At 41.9% G+C, this 15,360-nt stretch overlaps 1 protein-coding gene across 1 annotated transcript in view; it reads left to right on the top strand.

Moving 5' to 3' along the window:
* The window catches only part of ptprn2 (protein tyrosine phosphatase receptor type N2), a 125,102-nt gene that overhangs the window by 18,715 nt on the left and 91,027 nt on the right, over nt 1-15,360 (top strand). Inside the window, exons 3-8 of the mRNA XM_070986509.1 lie at nt 3,259-3,372; nt 10,330-10,580; nt 12,921-13,374; nt 13,532-13,828; nt 14,088-14,128; nt 14,647-15,071. Coding sequence (XP_070842610.1) covers nt 3,259-3,372; nt 10,330-10,580; nt 12,921-13,374; nt 13,532-13,828; nt 14,088-14,128; nt 14,647-15,071 — 1,582 coding nt within the window. The remainder of the gene's footprint in view (nt 1-3,258; nt 3,373-10,329; nt 10,581-12,920; nt 13,375-13,531; nt 13,829-14,087; nt 14,129-14,646; nt 15,072-15,360) is intronic.

The raw sequence follows: 15,360 nt of genomic DNA, 5'->3' as shown, positions 1-15,360 counted from the left end.
TGTATTTTAGATTTAAACGATTTAGGTGATGCTTCTATTGATCGAATCTTGCAACAAGTTCAACTGCAGCATAAACACTTTAAGTAACCACTACAAAATCTATAATCCCAAACAATCTGCATGGGCAGAGAAGGAGCGCCAAGGCAGGAGATGCAAATCCAAGAATAATCAAACATGAAGTGATCAGTGAGGAAACGCTTAACTAGCTCTTAGGTTGCAAATATGTGGGGCTGTAATGGAAGAAGTAAACAGATATGTTAAAAATAAATGTAATAATAGACCTAATTTATATTCCACTGCCAAACTGAATAGGCAGCATGTTTTGATGTCGCTCTGAGAGTCTGGTTTATCTTTATTAATTTCTGTATTTACATGTAGATTGCATTGCATGCATAATGTAATTATCATTTCAAAGCCACAATTTTCACATAAAAAGTCTGTAAACACTTCATTAATCATATCCTGATCACTATAGCTTTTGTTTCTGTTCTTTTCTTTATTAGCAGACTACATCTGGACGGTCTCGGTGCATTGATTTAGGCCTATTCATTTTCATGACATGAGTTGCACAGCTAATACACCTGTTCCAATACGTCTTAATTTGTCTCCTGGGTCCGTCTTCCCCTCCTTCCAACGTACAGTCTTTTGGAATTGCTTTGCTGACTGTCAGCATTAGTGTTTGCTCCTGTTATCCCAGAGCATTAGCTTTCACAGTTTAAATAGCTTTAGCAGCGGCCGGGTGTCACAGTGGGAGGAGAGACAGTGTCTGGATTTAGAGCTCTTTACCTTTTTTGGCTGAAAATCTTCTTCTTTATTCCTGTCAACATGGAACTTATCCAGACATTGCTTCTCTTTGGTGAGAGTGACACTCATTTGTTGAATTGTACATCCAAGGATTGACTGGTTATATGGCCTGTTTTATGCATTATTGATTACATCGATCAGGGCTCATTTGCATTGCAGTTGCCGTTTCTTCATCACAGTGACAGCATTAGTCTTGTCTTGCAAGTAGGCACAAATTGATCTATTGTCAGCTTAATATTTCCTTAAACGTGACAGATGATCTATAGAAAATCTCTGTGTTCTGCTCTGCGTGATAGACTTTGAAGGTGTTGTACCTACAAACAACCCCAGTTCCAAAAAAAGTTGGGATGCTACACAAAACATGAATGAAACACAGTGTGATCATGTCCTTTTGGACATATACAGTATATAATACAACATAAAGACAATTAAAACATACTTCATTGATTTTCATAAATATATGGGAGACCTCTCTGATATTTAATTGCACTGCATTTCTCTTTTATTTCCAGACTAAGACAAACCTCCATGCACTAAACACATGCTGTGCTCCCCCAAGCCTGAAATTAAAATGTTTTAGCTGTCAGAAACAGGGAGAAAAAAATCTGTTTCCTGCAAACTGTCAACTACAAAGAGCTGTTGTGGCTTGTTTTGATAATCTCAGTATTGTGAATATACACGATAAAGTGACAGAACAGCGCTCTGTGATTCATCATGCATGTGGCTCTGAATGGCTCAGCATCACCTCGAGAAATCAATCAACTGTTGTGTTTGCCAAACATGAAGTTCTTTGTTGTAAAATACCTCTGACTTCTATTTTTAATGCACTGAATCCCTGTGTGTTTGCGCGTCTCTGTGTCTGGTTGCTATCGGGAATGTCCCTGACAACGGAGAAGGAAGTAACATGTTTAACAGTGTCCGTAGCCATAGAAACCAATGAGGGATGCAGAGCATCAAACATTTAACAGTTTCCCATCACTTGTTATGTCACCAGCCTCCCCTCATTTCTTACATAATATGTGTTGTTTGTGTCTAACTGGGAAAATAAATTACACCAGAAGTCCCTGACAAAACCTTATACTATAGTGACAACCTTTTTTTTGCCATATTAATCGTGTCACTTTTGATGATATCATTACAAAAGAGGCGTTGTTGGCAAGGAGCATCGAGACAGTTGACGTCTTGTGATTCAGACCCGTCTGTGATGATCTGTGCATCTGTAGGTGGGAAGTTTTCCTCTGCGCTGCTCGAGATCCCAAAATAACTCCTCTGCGTTGTGCTGTGTCGTCAATGCTAATTCGCCGCCTCCTGCTGGCTTTTCCCTGTACGGAGCCGTCATTTAACGGGTCACAGGCGAAGGGGGGACGTCAGGAAAACACCCGCTTCTCGTTTAGAATAAGAATTCAATTTATAGCCCGGACTGACATCACATTATTATCTTTGTAATTATCAGTCACTGAATTTTACACCAAACATGGCACTGTAATTACATTTTGCTAGTCGAAGGGGAAAACTGATGCTTGATGACGTTTAAATAGTTAAAATAAAAAAGTGAATATTTCTCTTCCACCCTCTTGGTGCAGAGATGAAGCTCGACATCTCTCGGTGTCAAAATGTTGCGAGTGTCACCGAGCATCAGTCGGACCATTGATGTTTCCTGCCATTGTCCGACATCTTGGGGCTAATTAACGGGATGCTGTGGTGCGTGACAACGTGTTGATTCACATCATTAGATCCCATCTGATCACAGTGGCATTGTCTCACATACTCTCACATGGTAGTATGCATGATTGCGCGCACACACACACACACACACACACACACACACACACACACACACACACACACACACACACACACACACACACACACACACACAAGATGGCCCGGATCGAATCTGCAGGATTCATCTCCAGAGATCATCTGTGCGGTGGAGTTTTCATTTAGTGAGTGTAGCCAACAAGATGCATGGATTTATCTCTCCAGCTGAAAGAAGGTGACAACGCGGGTCATTTATATTCCAGGCATTACATCTGCACACTGCTTTCTGACCCCATGAGCCTCAGCATCCTTCTGAGGTCTAGACCAGCCACTGAATTATGGGGCTGATAGGGACTATGTGGCGTGGGTTGCCTGGCAACCTGTATTGAGTGAGGCGGGAGGCCTGCTGATAGGGAGATTACCAGGGTTCCTGATAAAGTCCTTCCTGCCATGAACGGCTGCTTATCGTGGTGCTGTCAGAGGAAAAATGTCAGCTATTAGCTCCCCCAAACCAGGCAGTCAGACGTACGGAGGCACTGCAGGTGCCACACACCGTTATAACATTTCAACTGGGAGATGTCATTTGTCCAGAAACTTTTGTTACGTCTTTCTAATGTGTGATTCTCACATTCAGCTATGAAAGTGTGTCCCTCATGAACCTGTTTTCACTGTTTCCTCTTTGCTTTTCCATAGATGGAGTGTTCGGAAGGTGCCAGGAGTTAGCCCGTGCAGACCTGTACACGTACGATATTTCTTCCTCTGCTCTGCAACGCCTCAGGATCCTCCTACAGAAACTGGCGCACAGAGGTACACGCTGCCCGTTTGCCTGTCCATCTTTGTCCGAGTGCTTTTTATTTTTCTGTTCGGCAGCCGTTATCAGTCATGTACAGGGCTTACAGCAAATGCCTGTCAACTACTATTGTGTGAAGCAAGCCAAATAAACCAAGCTGTCTCTTTGGCTAGCACAGCATAGCACCATTGAGCCAGAACAGGTCATTTGACTCATAGCGGCCCATTGTTTTGCCATCATCACCTAACTCCAGCAGCCAGTCTAATTGGCTTGTATGTGGTAGGACATTTAGAGCTAATTTTGCGGATGAGTAACTGTGAGGTGTGCAGTGTAATCACATCAGACAGTCTCTCCTACTCAATCAGTGGCAACAGCTATTGTGTTTGTTATAACAGGTTGCATCTTCACGGGCCTATAGTGCATTTACAATAAGAAATGACTATACAGCTCACTGTGAATGAAGTTACAGCAGGGATTTCGAGAGTCAGTGGTTTAAGTCCCCCAACCTGGTGCCACGCTGGAGTCATGCTGAGAATTTAAAGTCTCATCACCTCAGGTCTGTCACATTCATATGGCTGATTTTATACTGACGTTTCATACTGGCTGTGGTCGACTGTGCTTCTTCTTCGTCTTCTTCTTGCTGAGGGTTTTTACTGTGTTAACGACAGCTAGAAATGACTGAAGCCTGCAGGCAGTCTGCTGATAGAGATCCATTGCTGGAACTGCTAAACAAATGGCTCTGGCATGTTTGTTTCAACAAGTAACGAAAGCACTCTTGGAAATATATTTTCTGCCCTTGACATGCCAACAATTTAATGAAAAATAGCTTGACTGTCATGTAAATCTGAATTTCTTAGGATGTTTCCAGCAAAGAAATATGTACTTTGGTACATATTCTTCTTCTTCTTCTTCTTCTTCTTCTTCTTCTTCTTCTTCTTATTATTATTATTATTATTATTATTATTATTATTATTACTATTACTTGGGATTAAATTTCATGGTTTTTTCACAGAAATTCCCCTCAGTCAACGATTTCTTACAAGCTCAAAGTCCTAACTTATTATTGGTACTAATTTCATAGCTCTTTCCAGGAAAGTCAGGAAATGATTAATAAATTTGTCGGGAAATTGCAAACCCGTAAAATAAAATTGCTTTTTTTTTTTTCCTCTACACATTTTCTCCACAATTTAGCTGCCTGTAACTGCAGTCATAACCCACCAGGGGGCAGTAGACACCTTTAACACAGACCGTGACCACAAACACTGGCTTTCCAAACATAATTGGCTTTGCAGGCCACTCTGAGCTTAATATCTTTTAACAGGCGTGAACCAGTGTTGAAAATCATTAAGAGTAAGCAGTCGGCCAGAGGAAATAAAAAAAAAGAGAGAGAGAGTAAAAAAAAATCTGTGATGAATATTAAGCCAGGCGAGACCACACATTCATTCTAATTACTGCTTAGAAATAAACAAATGAGAGTGAGGAGGATGAGAAGAGATCTGGTGTGTAATTTTTTTTCCTGCTTGATTTTAAGGGCGTTTAATTCTTTAGATGCTTTTCATCACGGGCCTCGTTCTCTGACCTTGTGTTTTTAGACACCCGTTTACAGACGCTGCAGACATGACATCATCACTTTGAATCATTCTCCCTTTTCTGTCTTGTAGAATCACATCCACAGACACGGAGCATTATCTTCGGATGAGTCCACAATACACTGTTAATGCTCGGTGGCACGTTATTCTTATCAGCTCAACAGCTATTGAAGTGTCATCTTTGAGATGTGCAGGACCCTTTTTTTTTGGGCCCATTGTACTGTAACCTAAATTGAAGAGATGACGGGGAAAAATGGGGAGGAACATCAATGGAATCGATTTACAATCCTCTTTATCTTGCATCAGAGATGCAGGTAGAAATCACACAATCTCTGCTCACTGCACAACACCAATGTCATTCAGATCAATAGGAATTGACCCTTGCACAAAAGGGCTTGGGTTGTCTGGATGTGTCCCCATAGACAGAGCACACTGTCTTCTATTAAATTTTCACTACAATACCTTTTGAATGCGAGGCCCTGTCATCCAGCTGTAAATGACTTTTATATTACACAGCATCCAAAGCTAAGCAACTTTAGTATTCACCATGTGCAGCCACAGTGCGTCTACACATTTCATAGCCCAGACTGCTGTCATATTTCTTGGGAGTCATTATGGCTCTGCTAAATGTGTGTGTGTGTGTCTCTGTGTGTGTTTGAGTGTATGTTTGTGCAGACTGGGATTACAAGCACAAGAGCTAATTCAGTAACTATAGTGTATTAATTTGATGTACAATACATTAAAATGATGGACCTTTTAATTAAGCATTTTGCTACACCTTGCCCCTGAGCAGCAATTGTCCAATCATAGCTTAGCAGCCGTGACTAAGCACGACAAGTCTGTCTGGCTTTGGATTTTACAAAAACCAAGAACAGAACTGCAACTCCGGATTTAACTTTGTTTTCATGTGCTCTGTTGTGAGATGCAAATATTAGCCATACCAACTGAAGCTCACTACCTACAGTAGTAACCTAGCATTATTTACAAAGGTATGGGTATTTGATTAGCTAACTACATTAGGTTTGCAAGGTATGTTACCTGCTCATAACTCGAACATCCAGCTTGTGTGAGCCAAGAGGCTACTACACCAGAGTGTAAGGTTAGTGGACATTTACTCTCCTACTGTTATCCAAGTATGGTTTTTCATCCTAAGTATCCAAACCAACGAGGTTTATGATAGAACAAATAACATTTTATTTATCAACATGTCTATTTACAATACAGTACTACAGCTAACTAGCTCTACCATGCCTTGACATACACGGGCAATGTTGTTCCTTATAAGCCTGTGAGGATGCTAACTTTTTGCCTGGGACAAGTAGCATTAGCCTCAGCCTTTTACCACATATCATGTATGTGGCCATCATGTGTAAATTTGTGAAGCATTTAGAGGCTTATTGCTTCAAACAAACAAAACCCACAGTTATAATGTAGAAATGATAGCAGATCCATCACTGTCTTGCCAATGTTCAACTCTGCCAAACTCCCGATTTATCCAAAAATGGCCAAAGAGGTGGAGCGTGGGTGGAGCTGAGATGGACCAAATGAAGCCTGGTTGCAGAAACCTAGCGGCTGACTGTCGCTCGAAGCAGTCATGCCCATAATTCTTAATATTACTTTAAGCCTTAACTAAATTTTAATGAGAGAGTTATATAAAGGCTGTCAACAGGTACAAGAAATTAGTTATAGAAACCGAAGCAGTTTTTTTTGTACCAGGCTGTAAACACATTCATTTCTGCATTTTAATGTGGGGGTCTATGGGCTTGCTTTTGGAGTCAGCCTCAAGTGGCCATTAAAGGAACTGCAGCTATTGGCGCTTTCACATAAGCTTTCAGTCAAAGCGGTTGGAGTTTGCCGCTTGGGTAAATCTCATCATTGTAAACTGGTTATGTATCACCATGCCAGAATAGAAAGCTTGCCACGCATAGCAACAGAGTGTATGAAGGAGGGTGGGGCTTAGTGAACGGTCAGTTGGGACTGCAAGACCGATGAAGGTTAATTCTGCTTTTTTGAACTGGTTATTGTCATATTTTTCCATTCCCGGTCAAGCTCCATACTCTCAACATCAGAAAGCATCCTGTCAGAAAGTAACCCTGGTGTTCTTGATATACCACGTTAGACTACGCTAACGTGCAGTCGATTGACCTCATGACCCTGTGCAGAGCGGTGGATACTCCTGTAATACAGACAAGTGAAGTAAGATGATGCATTGTGACATTTGCATTAGCTCCATTGACAGGAAGCGTCAGTCAAGGGGAATCAGTGACCATAAACTGACACTGTCACTCCAGTGCTACTGAAACCGCATGTTACTCCCACTTCATGCACAAACATGTTTTCTTTGACAGACAATCAACAAAAAACTATTGTTGTTCCTCCTCATATTCTGCTCTGTCTGTTCCTTGACAACCTAACTCGTGCTGGAGAGAAAAGAAGTCAGACACAGATACGCTCGCGCACTAACGTGCCATGTGAAAACAAGAGTGCTTTTATTGAACCATGCAGTGAGTCCATGTCTGTGAAGGGGGCAGGATCATTTCAAAGAAACCTGCTGCAGAATTTTACTCTGAGAAAAATGATTCCCACCTCAGGCCAATAATTGTTTGTGTCCTCGGAGATGTTCACCACTTGTTTTGCAGTAATGTGTATTACTTCAGTAGATTTGGACAATGTGGCAATGCATATTATTTTGGTCTTCAGTAGGCATTCACTAGCGCAGAATACAATAACACCTTTAACCTTCCTGACTTGCTCGCCGATCAGTCATTACAAACTCACGCTGTGCAGTCAAACTTTGTTCAAACCCTCAGAACTTTATTTTAAATTCTGGTGGAGATCCTGAGGTCTCCGAAGATACCAAATATTTCTGGCTGGATTTGGGGGAAATGTGTGTAAAATAATGCACAAGATATCTAGAATATTCCCATTTTTAAGAAATAGCGCAGCCTCAAAGAGATTGAGCTGTGGGTTTGAATATTTCTCAACTCTGAACATAATACAGCATTATTATGCTATGGAAAGTATGTAAAGTAGATAGAAACATATTCATATCTGTGGATCTGCCACGCCATTTCACAGTTGGTTTTATTTTCATGTCAAATGTGGATTGACACATTGCATTTTGACTAATTAGGTAGAACTCGCTGCTAAATTATTCACGCTGTCTTCCATTAATGCCTTTAAAATCAGTCGGTGGACAGAAGTAAAGGAAAGGGGAAAATCTGCATTTCAAAAACACCAGATGAAACTACAAGACGTGTAGACTGGATCCCATCTAATAGGCTTTGAATATTTAGGAGCACCCCTCCCCTCTCTCCCTCTCTCTCTGTCACACAGAAAACAGACAGGAGGCCAACAGAAATATCTTGCTTGTTTGAAAGCTGTTGCGCTAATGGCAAGGCGTTAATTAACTGAGGCATTTGCCTGAGACGGCATGCTATCCTTAACAGGCAAAAACCGGCAGCACTTGGTGATGGAACCTGCTCTTTCTCCGGACTTACAGATGAATTTGCATGACATTTAGCTCCTCAGTGCCAGGATAATCAGCTGAGAGGTTGATTGAGAGGAATTCAACCGTAAAGGCCCCACTACTTTTCTTCCTGACTTTTTCCTTTACAAAATGGCTCACTTTGAGGCTGTAATTTGCGCTTGCATACCTTTTCCCTCAAGTGTGCCCATCACAGACACACAAAGCATGGTATGTATGGAAATGAGTGCATCCCCCAGGAGACGGAGGGGATAGAGGTGTCACAGTCAATGAAGCCAGCCTCATCCTGTTGTGGCGCCATCGCACTCTGAACCTGTTTAACCAGCTGCAGCTATCCGCAGGTACCATATGGATCCTTTAGGGCTGAAGTCAGACCTGATTTCCCCATCGCGACTGATGATAGCGTAAATGATCATCGCCATGCTGATATATAACAAGTATACACCACATCGGTTAAGCCACGGGTAGTTAACCGTCATTGTTGTCCGGATGGATGGCCGCGTTCCAGAACAGTGACAACATACGCTGCTTTGTGCTCCATTCAGCGCTGCCAAGAATGACTGGAGGCATCTGTAGCTGCTCTGCATTGCTCAGATCCTCATCTGGTGCTTATGAATATCCCATGAATATACCCAGTGTCTATGGGTGAGAAACCAGGCTAATGAAGACATTCTGTGGTGTTGATACATTCATTCTTTCATATATGTTTAAACCCAGGCTTTTAGTTTATCGCTGTGAAACATGTCCACGTCATTAAGAGCAGCATTGTTTCTTTAGATGGGTCCGGTAAAAGGTCATGTATGTGGCTGCTAGGAATCTGAGCCATGGCCACAACGTAATTACATCTTTGTCATTAAAAGGTGGTTCTGCACTGGTATGAAGGTGGTCAGTGGCTCCTTTAAAAAAGTATATCTTTAGTATTTCTGCGCTCTTTGCCGATGGAATGCTGGGCCTCTTGGCTCATTGGGAATGGGGCCATGTTTTGGGTATCTTTTTTGCTTGGGTAGCTCCATCTGGTCCTGGCACCACTGCGCTTTGCCCCTGCCCAGGAGTTCTGCATCCCAACTATGTGTTGGCAATTAGCAGAGATGTTGGCAAGGCGTCAGGCCGCAGTGTGACATTCTCCCTGGGCTTGTTGACTGGCTGTGTGTGTGTGTGTGCATGTCTGTGTGTGTACGTGTGTGAATGTGTAGTCATGGCTTCCTTTGAATGTGTCGTCATTGAAGCCCTCCTCCACTTTAGCATTCTGATTCATCTTTGCAGTTTTGTTTACCTTGTAAAGCTGAGAGCGCTACGAACAATCTCCCCAACTTAGAGAACATACACACTGTACAGTCACCGTTTACAGACACACTGTCCCAAAGAGAAACTTTTCTAATCATATTTAGTAATATTAGTCTTAGGGTAAAAGTCAATTTTTCAGTAATTGCATGCCAGCCATCCTTTGTTGTTTGCATGCAGCTCTTTCCATGTGATGGCAAAGTATTTTAAGTTTATCTGAGCGATCAGACTTCCAAATGTTTTAATTTCATCTTTTTTCCAATGTCAAGCAACAGTGCACTAAAGAAAATTGCAAGAAAAGCCCAGAAAGTATTAAAATGGTCAGGCAGTGTGCCTCCAACATTCATTTTGTCCCTGGAAACAACTCTGGAGTCACAAAATATCAATAACTGAACTCTTGCCAGGAACTTGAGTTGGTAGTTTTAGCCTAGCGTTCCCATATATTATTCCAGTCATCCTCAGTTATCTCAGGCCTAATTCTCTCTAATACCTCTGGGTTTGTCGTTAATTTTGTATTTTATTGTATAATCTGTTTGACCTGGAGATATCCACAGAAATCTTTTTTGTTCAAGGTTATTTTGAAGTGAGAGGTCCACCACATCCCCTTTTGTTTCCAGGTTTGACATGGCAGGACGACATCACTCAGCAGGTCATCTCTAGGGAGCTTTCCAAGCTGAGGAACATCCCTCTCCGCCATCGAGCCACACCTCCCAGCCCCCTGACCGCCTACAGCAGCTCCAGAGACAGGAAAGCAAGGCCTGCTCAGGCAGAGCTGAACAGAAACATTCAACAGTACCTGACCGGCCTGGGCTTCCTGCCATCGTCCGAGGTCGATGCACAACCGGGGATCCAACAAGAGGGAGTTCAGGTAAGACTCATAGCGGTGATATTGGAGCACCTTAGACAGGTGTGACTAATGAAAAAATGCTATATAGCTGCATTATGGGAAATGTAGTATCTGGTGTTTTTGGATTTGAATCTATTCCAGAGACACTAAAAATCAATGTCGCAGCCTTTTTTATAATCCCGTCTCTGGCAGCCTCAACTTTAAGGAAGTGACATATTAAATAGCTGGAGACCTTTAAGAAACTGTATTTAAATGTCATAATGTCACCACGTGGCTCGAAATATGGCACAAAGGTCCAGGTTTAAGGCAAGAAATACACAAAGTAAACAAAAAAAAAACATGTTTCCACTGGCTAAATTATGGATGGGCCTCTTCCTATTCCTTTTGAAAAAGAGTCAACGTCTTTTGCGGGGGTGTCCCTCTTGTCCCTGCACATCTTTTGTTTTTGCCTCTGTCTTCTCCTCCTGCTCCCACTGAGCAGGGACCCTTTTACACAAAGATCTTCCATCACCTCTTTACATTATTCAGTCCTCATATTTAGGGTGGAACCCCAGCTTTGTGTGAAATGTGCTCTGCATCCGTCATTGCTGAGCCGCTTCCTGCTGCTGTGTCAGTGCAGCCATAATGCAAAGTTGAAGAGTTCAGGACCTTCCTTATTGATGAGATGAGGTCCTTTGTTGTGTAGTGTGATGGAAAAAAGCAAACATGGTTAGTATGAATGACAGAGCACCCCCGTCTCGCTGTGCTAATGCCATTATGGCCTCTCAGTATGCCGGGCTTGGAAAGACTGACATTTTCTCTATATACATTTGAAGGACAGAAAATGGCACCAAGGGAGATAGCTAGTATTAGTGCAGCAGGGACATGGATAATAAATATAGTGCATGCTGAATTGAAGCGTGGGTCCTTATGATTCAGATGAGAAGAATGATTTATCTTTCTCGTGAATAAACAAAATCATACATTTTGGTGCCGGTATTAATGCCAACTACAATGCCAAATGGTTAAAAGGCGTCTGTGTACGAGCGCATTGCAATGTAAACACGTAATTCATCATGCGTCAAATATAAATTTATTTGGCTAACTCTGAAATCAGACGACATATTTTTTCCTTTTCAGATAAGGGTTTGCTGCTACTTCTCTGACAGAAGGGATGTGCTTTTAAAGTTTGTTGTGTGTTGTGGGAATGCATGAAATTACTGTTTGAGTGACATTATCTCATCTATGATTTCCATAATGTAATTTCCAAGGGCAGTTGTCTTTGATCTCAAATCCCTATTCATATCCTGTCCTGTCTAGGCGAGTCCAGGTTGCTTCTCTTTTTATACTAAAACCTGTCACAACAATGCTGACCCAGCACAACCCATCTTCTGTTCTCATGGGGAGAAAAAAAAAGAATATTGCAGAGCAGAAGCTAGGTTGAAGATTAATCACTTGAATGTTGTCACTTTAGCTTTGCAGAAATGAACAAAACTCATAGCTACGAGAGTCTACAGCCATGCTAACGGCTCTGTGAGGCTGTACTTGGTCAGTGCTTTTATGCTAAATGTTAACTTTAGCATGCTAGTGTGTTCACATTGAAAATGATAACATGCTTGTTTAGCAGATATAATTTCTTAGTTTAGTGTGTTAGCATGCTAAGATGTTCACAGTGACAATGCTAACATGCTGATGTTTAGTGGTTATAATGTTTACCAGGTTCGACATCATAGTTTTATGTATTAGCATGCTAACATCTTTGCAGTGACAATGTTAACATGCTTACCCTGTTCATCATCTTACCTTAGTGTGATAACATATTTTCAGTGACAATGCTAACATACTGACGGTTAGTGGTTATAATGTTTACCAGAGTCACCTTCTTAGTTTAGTCTTCTAGCATGCTAACATAGTCGCCATTACAATGCTAACATGCTAATGTTTAGAATTTCTAATGTTTAACAGGTTCACTGTCTTAGTTTAGTGTGCTAGCATGCTAACATGTTAACAGTGACATTGTTAACATGCTAATATTTAGCAGTTATAACGTTAATCAAATTCACTATTTTTAATTTAGCATGTTAGCCTGTTAACATGTTCACAGTGCCAGTGCTAACATGCTGACGTTTATTGGGTTCAATGTTTACGATGTTCACCTTCTTATCTTAGTGTGTAAGCATGCTTAGTGATGAGCAACAACAACAAAAAAATGAGTAGGATTCATCCTTTAGGGACCATGAATGTCTGTAATTTCAAGGTAGTTCATTCAATAGTTGTGGAGATATTTCAGTCTGGACCAAAGTAGTGAATTGATTGGCTAAAAATGATGTCTGACATATTAACAAATGCTCTAATGTGCTAAGTGACCATGTTCTGTTATAGAATGGAGATGTCAAGTCTGATGATCGTTTGGAGGCCAGCCGGTCAAAACCACAGCAGGGCTGGAAGGAGACCACTCTCTACAGCATTCATAAAGGAGATGGCCAGCCTCCACTCACCAAAGTCTTCACCCAGAGTGGAGAGGGCAGACACCCCAAACTCAGTACAACCTACTCTAACCAGGACTTGGGAAGGAGCAAACTGCTGTCCAGCCAGCTGGAACGGCTTCTTGCAGAGGTACCGAGCACTCAGCAGGGCGCTCCAGGTGGCAAGGCTGCGTGGCCCAAAGGGAAGCTCCACTACCTCAGCTATATCCAACCAGCTCAGAGTGACCACACAGAGCCGCAGTCTCAGATGGCTTTTGGCTCCAAAACCCAGAGGCCCAATCTAGACAGACTTCTGCTCAAGGCTGGCTCAAACCGACTGACCCCCAAAGAACCTCTTAGTGTCACGGACGGTAAAATCAGCTTTTTAGTTGTTTGTTATAGATTTTATTTTTTATTTCACACTCTGGCTTTCTAGATTTACCTCCAATATAGCTTGTTTTTTTCATTTTTTTCTTTTCTTTTCTTAGTATGATTGTGGGTTCTTATTCTTCTGTCTTTCCTGTCCAGAACAATTCATCCAGAATATGGTGAACCAGCTGGGAAGGCACAGCATCAACATGGAGGCTTTGATGGGCAAAGACCTGGACCAGCTGGCTGAGGTCATCACAGGAACGCTGCAGGAGGTGCACGAGAAGCGGCCTGTGGTTGAGGCCCAGCCAGAATCTGGAGCCGCTGTCTCTTGGGGGGGCAAGGAGGGTAACAGGGAGCCACTGGCAGCCATGCAACTGAATCAAGACCAAGACCTGAAATCAGACAAAGGGCAGGATCTAAACCTTAAAGACAGACTGAAAATGAAACAACAAGGTGCATGTTTTTTCTGTTGAGAAAGAAAATATAAGCTGGCAATATTTGGAGTAGTTATGTGTTTATTTTCTGTCAAAGACACAAGTCTAAATTTATAAATGCTTTGATAATGCTTTGTTTGTATGATCCTCTTCGAAAGTGCTGCCAAATGTATTTTTGAGTCTTTCATTTTGAGTCCTAACTGTTTTTGCTTTGCTAAATACAAAAGAGAACTTGAGTTTTCACACAATCTGCTCACATACATTGTGTTTGTTTCCAGGCCAACAAATAGATGGTGCAGACAAAGAGCCTGTTGACAAGGTGAATTTAAAATTACTCAACAAATTGGTTTCTCGGGGAGCGAGACATGTCCAAACTTACACTTTATTCACTTTTGAATGCTACTTCAGATAGGGATGATTTCAAAGTTGTGCAGACCAACCCTTACTCTTAATTTATTAGACTTCGAAAGCAAACTCACAACTGCAAGACCTTTAAAAGCAACATGAATTAAAGTAGTTTTGCACGATGCTGGAAATCTTTTTTTTTTTACTTAAAGTAAGTCAAGCTACTCAATGTGCCCTTTAATAAATTGTAAAGGAAAAGGATGTCATCAGACCTTGGACAAGCACTCAGACATAGAAGTGTCAGTGAATGCAACACAAATTCATACCTTTTCAGTGACTGAAAGAATTTAGGTCTCTATTCAGGGTGCTAATTAATTTTTCCTCAATGCTTAATAAAGTCTCTGAAAAGGAAGGTAAAAGTAGTATACAGGTAAAATGAAGCAGAAAGAGCTTTCACTATTCTAAAGAGACATCTTCTTTGATTCAACACAGCATGCAGCCTTCTTCTCCAAGCTGCTGGACTACCTCAACCTGCAGCCCTTCGGTAACGCGCCAGAGGTCAACATCAGGCCGCCAGCTCCCCTCCAGAAAATGGTCGGGCTGGAGAGTGTCCAAAGCCGGACAACGCAGGGACAAGTCCCCGTTCCCCACTACTGGGAGGAGAAGACTCTGGCTGTGCCTGCGAAGGAGGGCTCCTCCCTGCGTTTAACCGGTGGTGCAGAGGGGCCTGACGCTCAGGTGGACTCAGAGATCCAGAGGTGGATGCAGGGGCATCAAGCTTCAGCAGGGAAGAAGCAGCTGGAGGAGCCGCAGAAGAAGGACATGAGAGTCAAAACTCAGCTGGTCCACGTGGGGGTGAAGGAGTTTTCCAGCAGAGGGAAGGACAGACACTTTGGCTACATTATCACCGGCTCAGAGTGAGTTTGGTTTAATATACAGTAAAACGTGTTGATATAAGCATGATCAGATTCTAATCGAATTTGTAAAACCTTTACATGTTCGGCTTAAGTTGGTGCTTCACTACTGTATACAGAATCACAAAGTTTAGTTAGTTAAAAATAAGATTAGAAGTTGAGGAATTACAGATACAAATACTGATTATTATCTGAGAATGTTGATTCTCACGGATTAAATATGGTGTTGTTAGCAGTTTGAATTGAATGCTTGCACCTAAATTTATGAATGATTAGGCACCTTTTATTAGAA

The sequence above is a fragment of the Chaetodon trifascialis genome, chromosome 18 (assembly GCF_039877785.1).
Source record: "Chaetodon trifascialis isolate fChaTrf1 chromosome 18, fChaTrf1.hap1, whole genome shotgun sequence".
Taxonomy (NCBI): Eukaryota; Metazoa; Chordata; class Actinopteri; order Chaetodontiformes; family Chaetodontidae; genus Chaetodon; species Chaetodon trifascialis.
The sequence above is the reverse complement of the archived record's forward strand: the minus strand, read 5'-3'. Positions and strand labels throughout refer to the sequence as shown.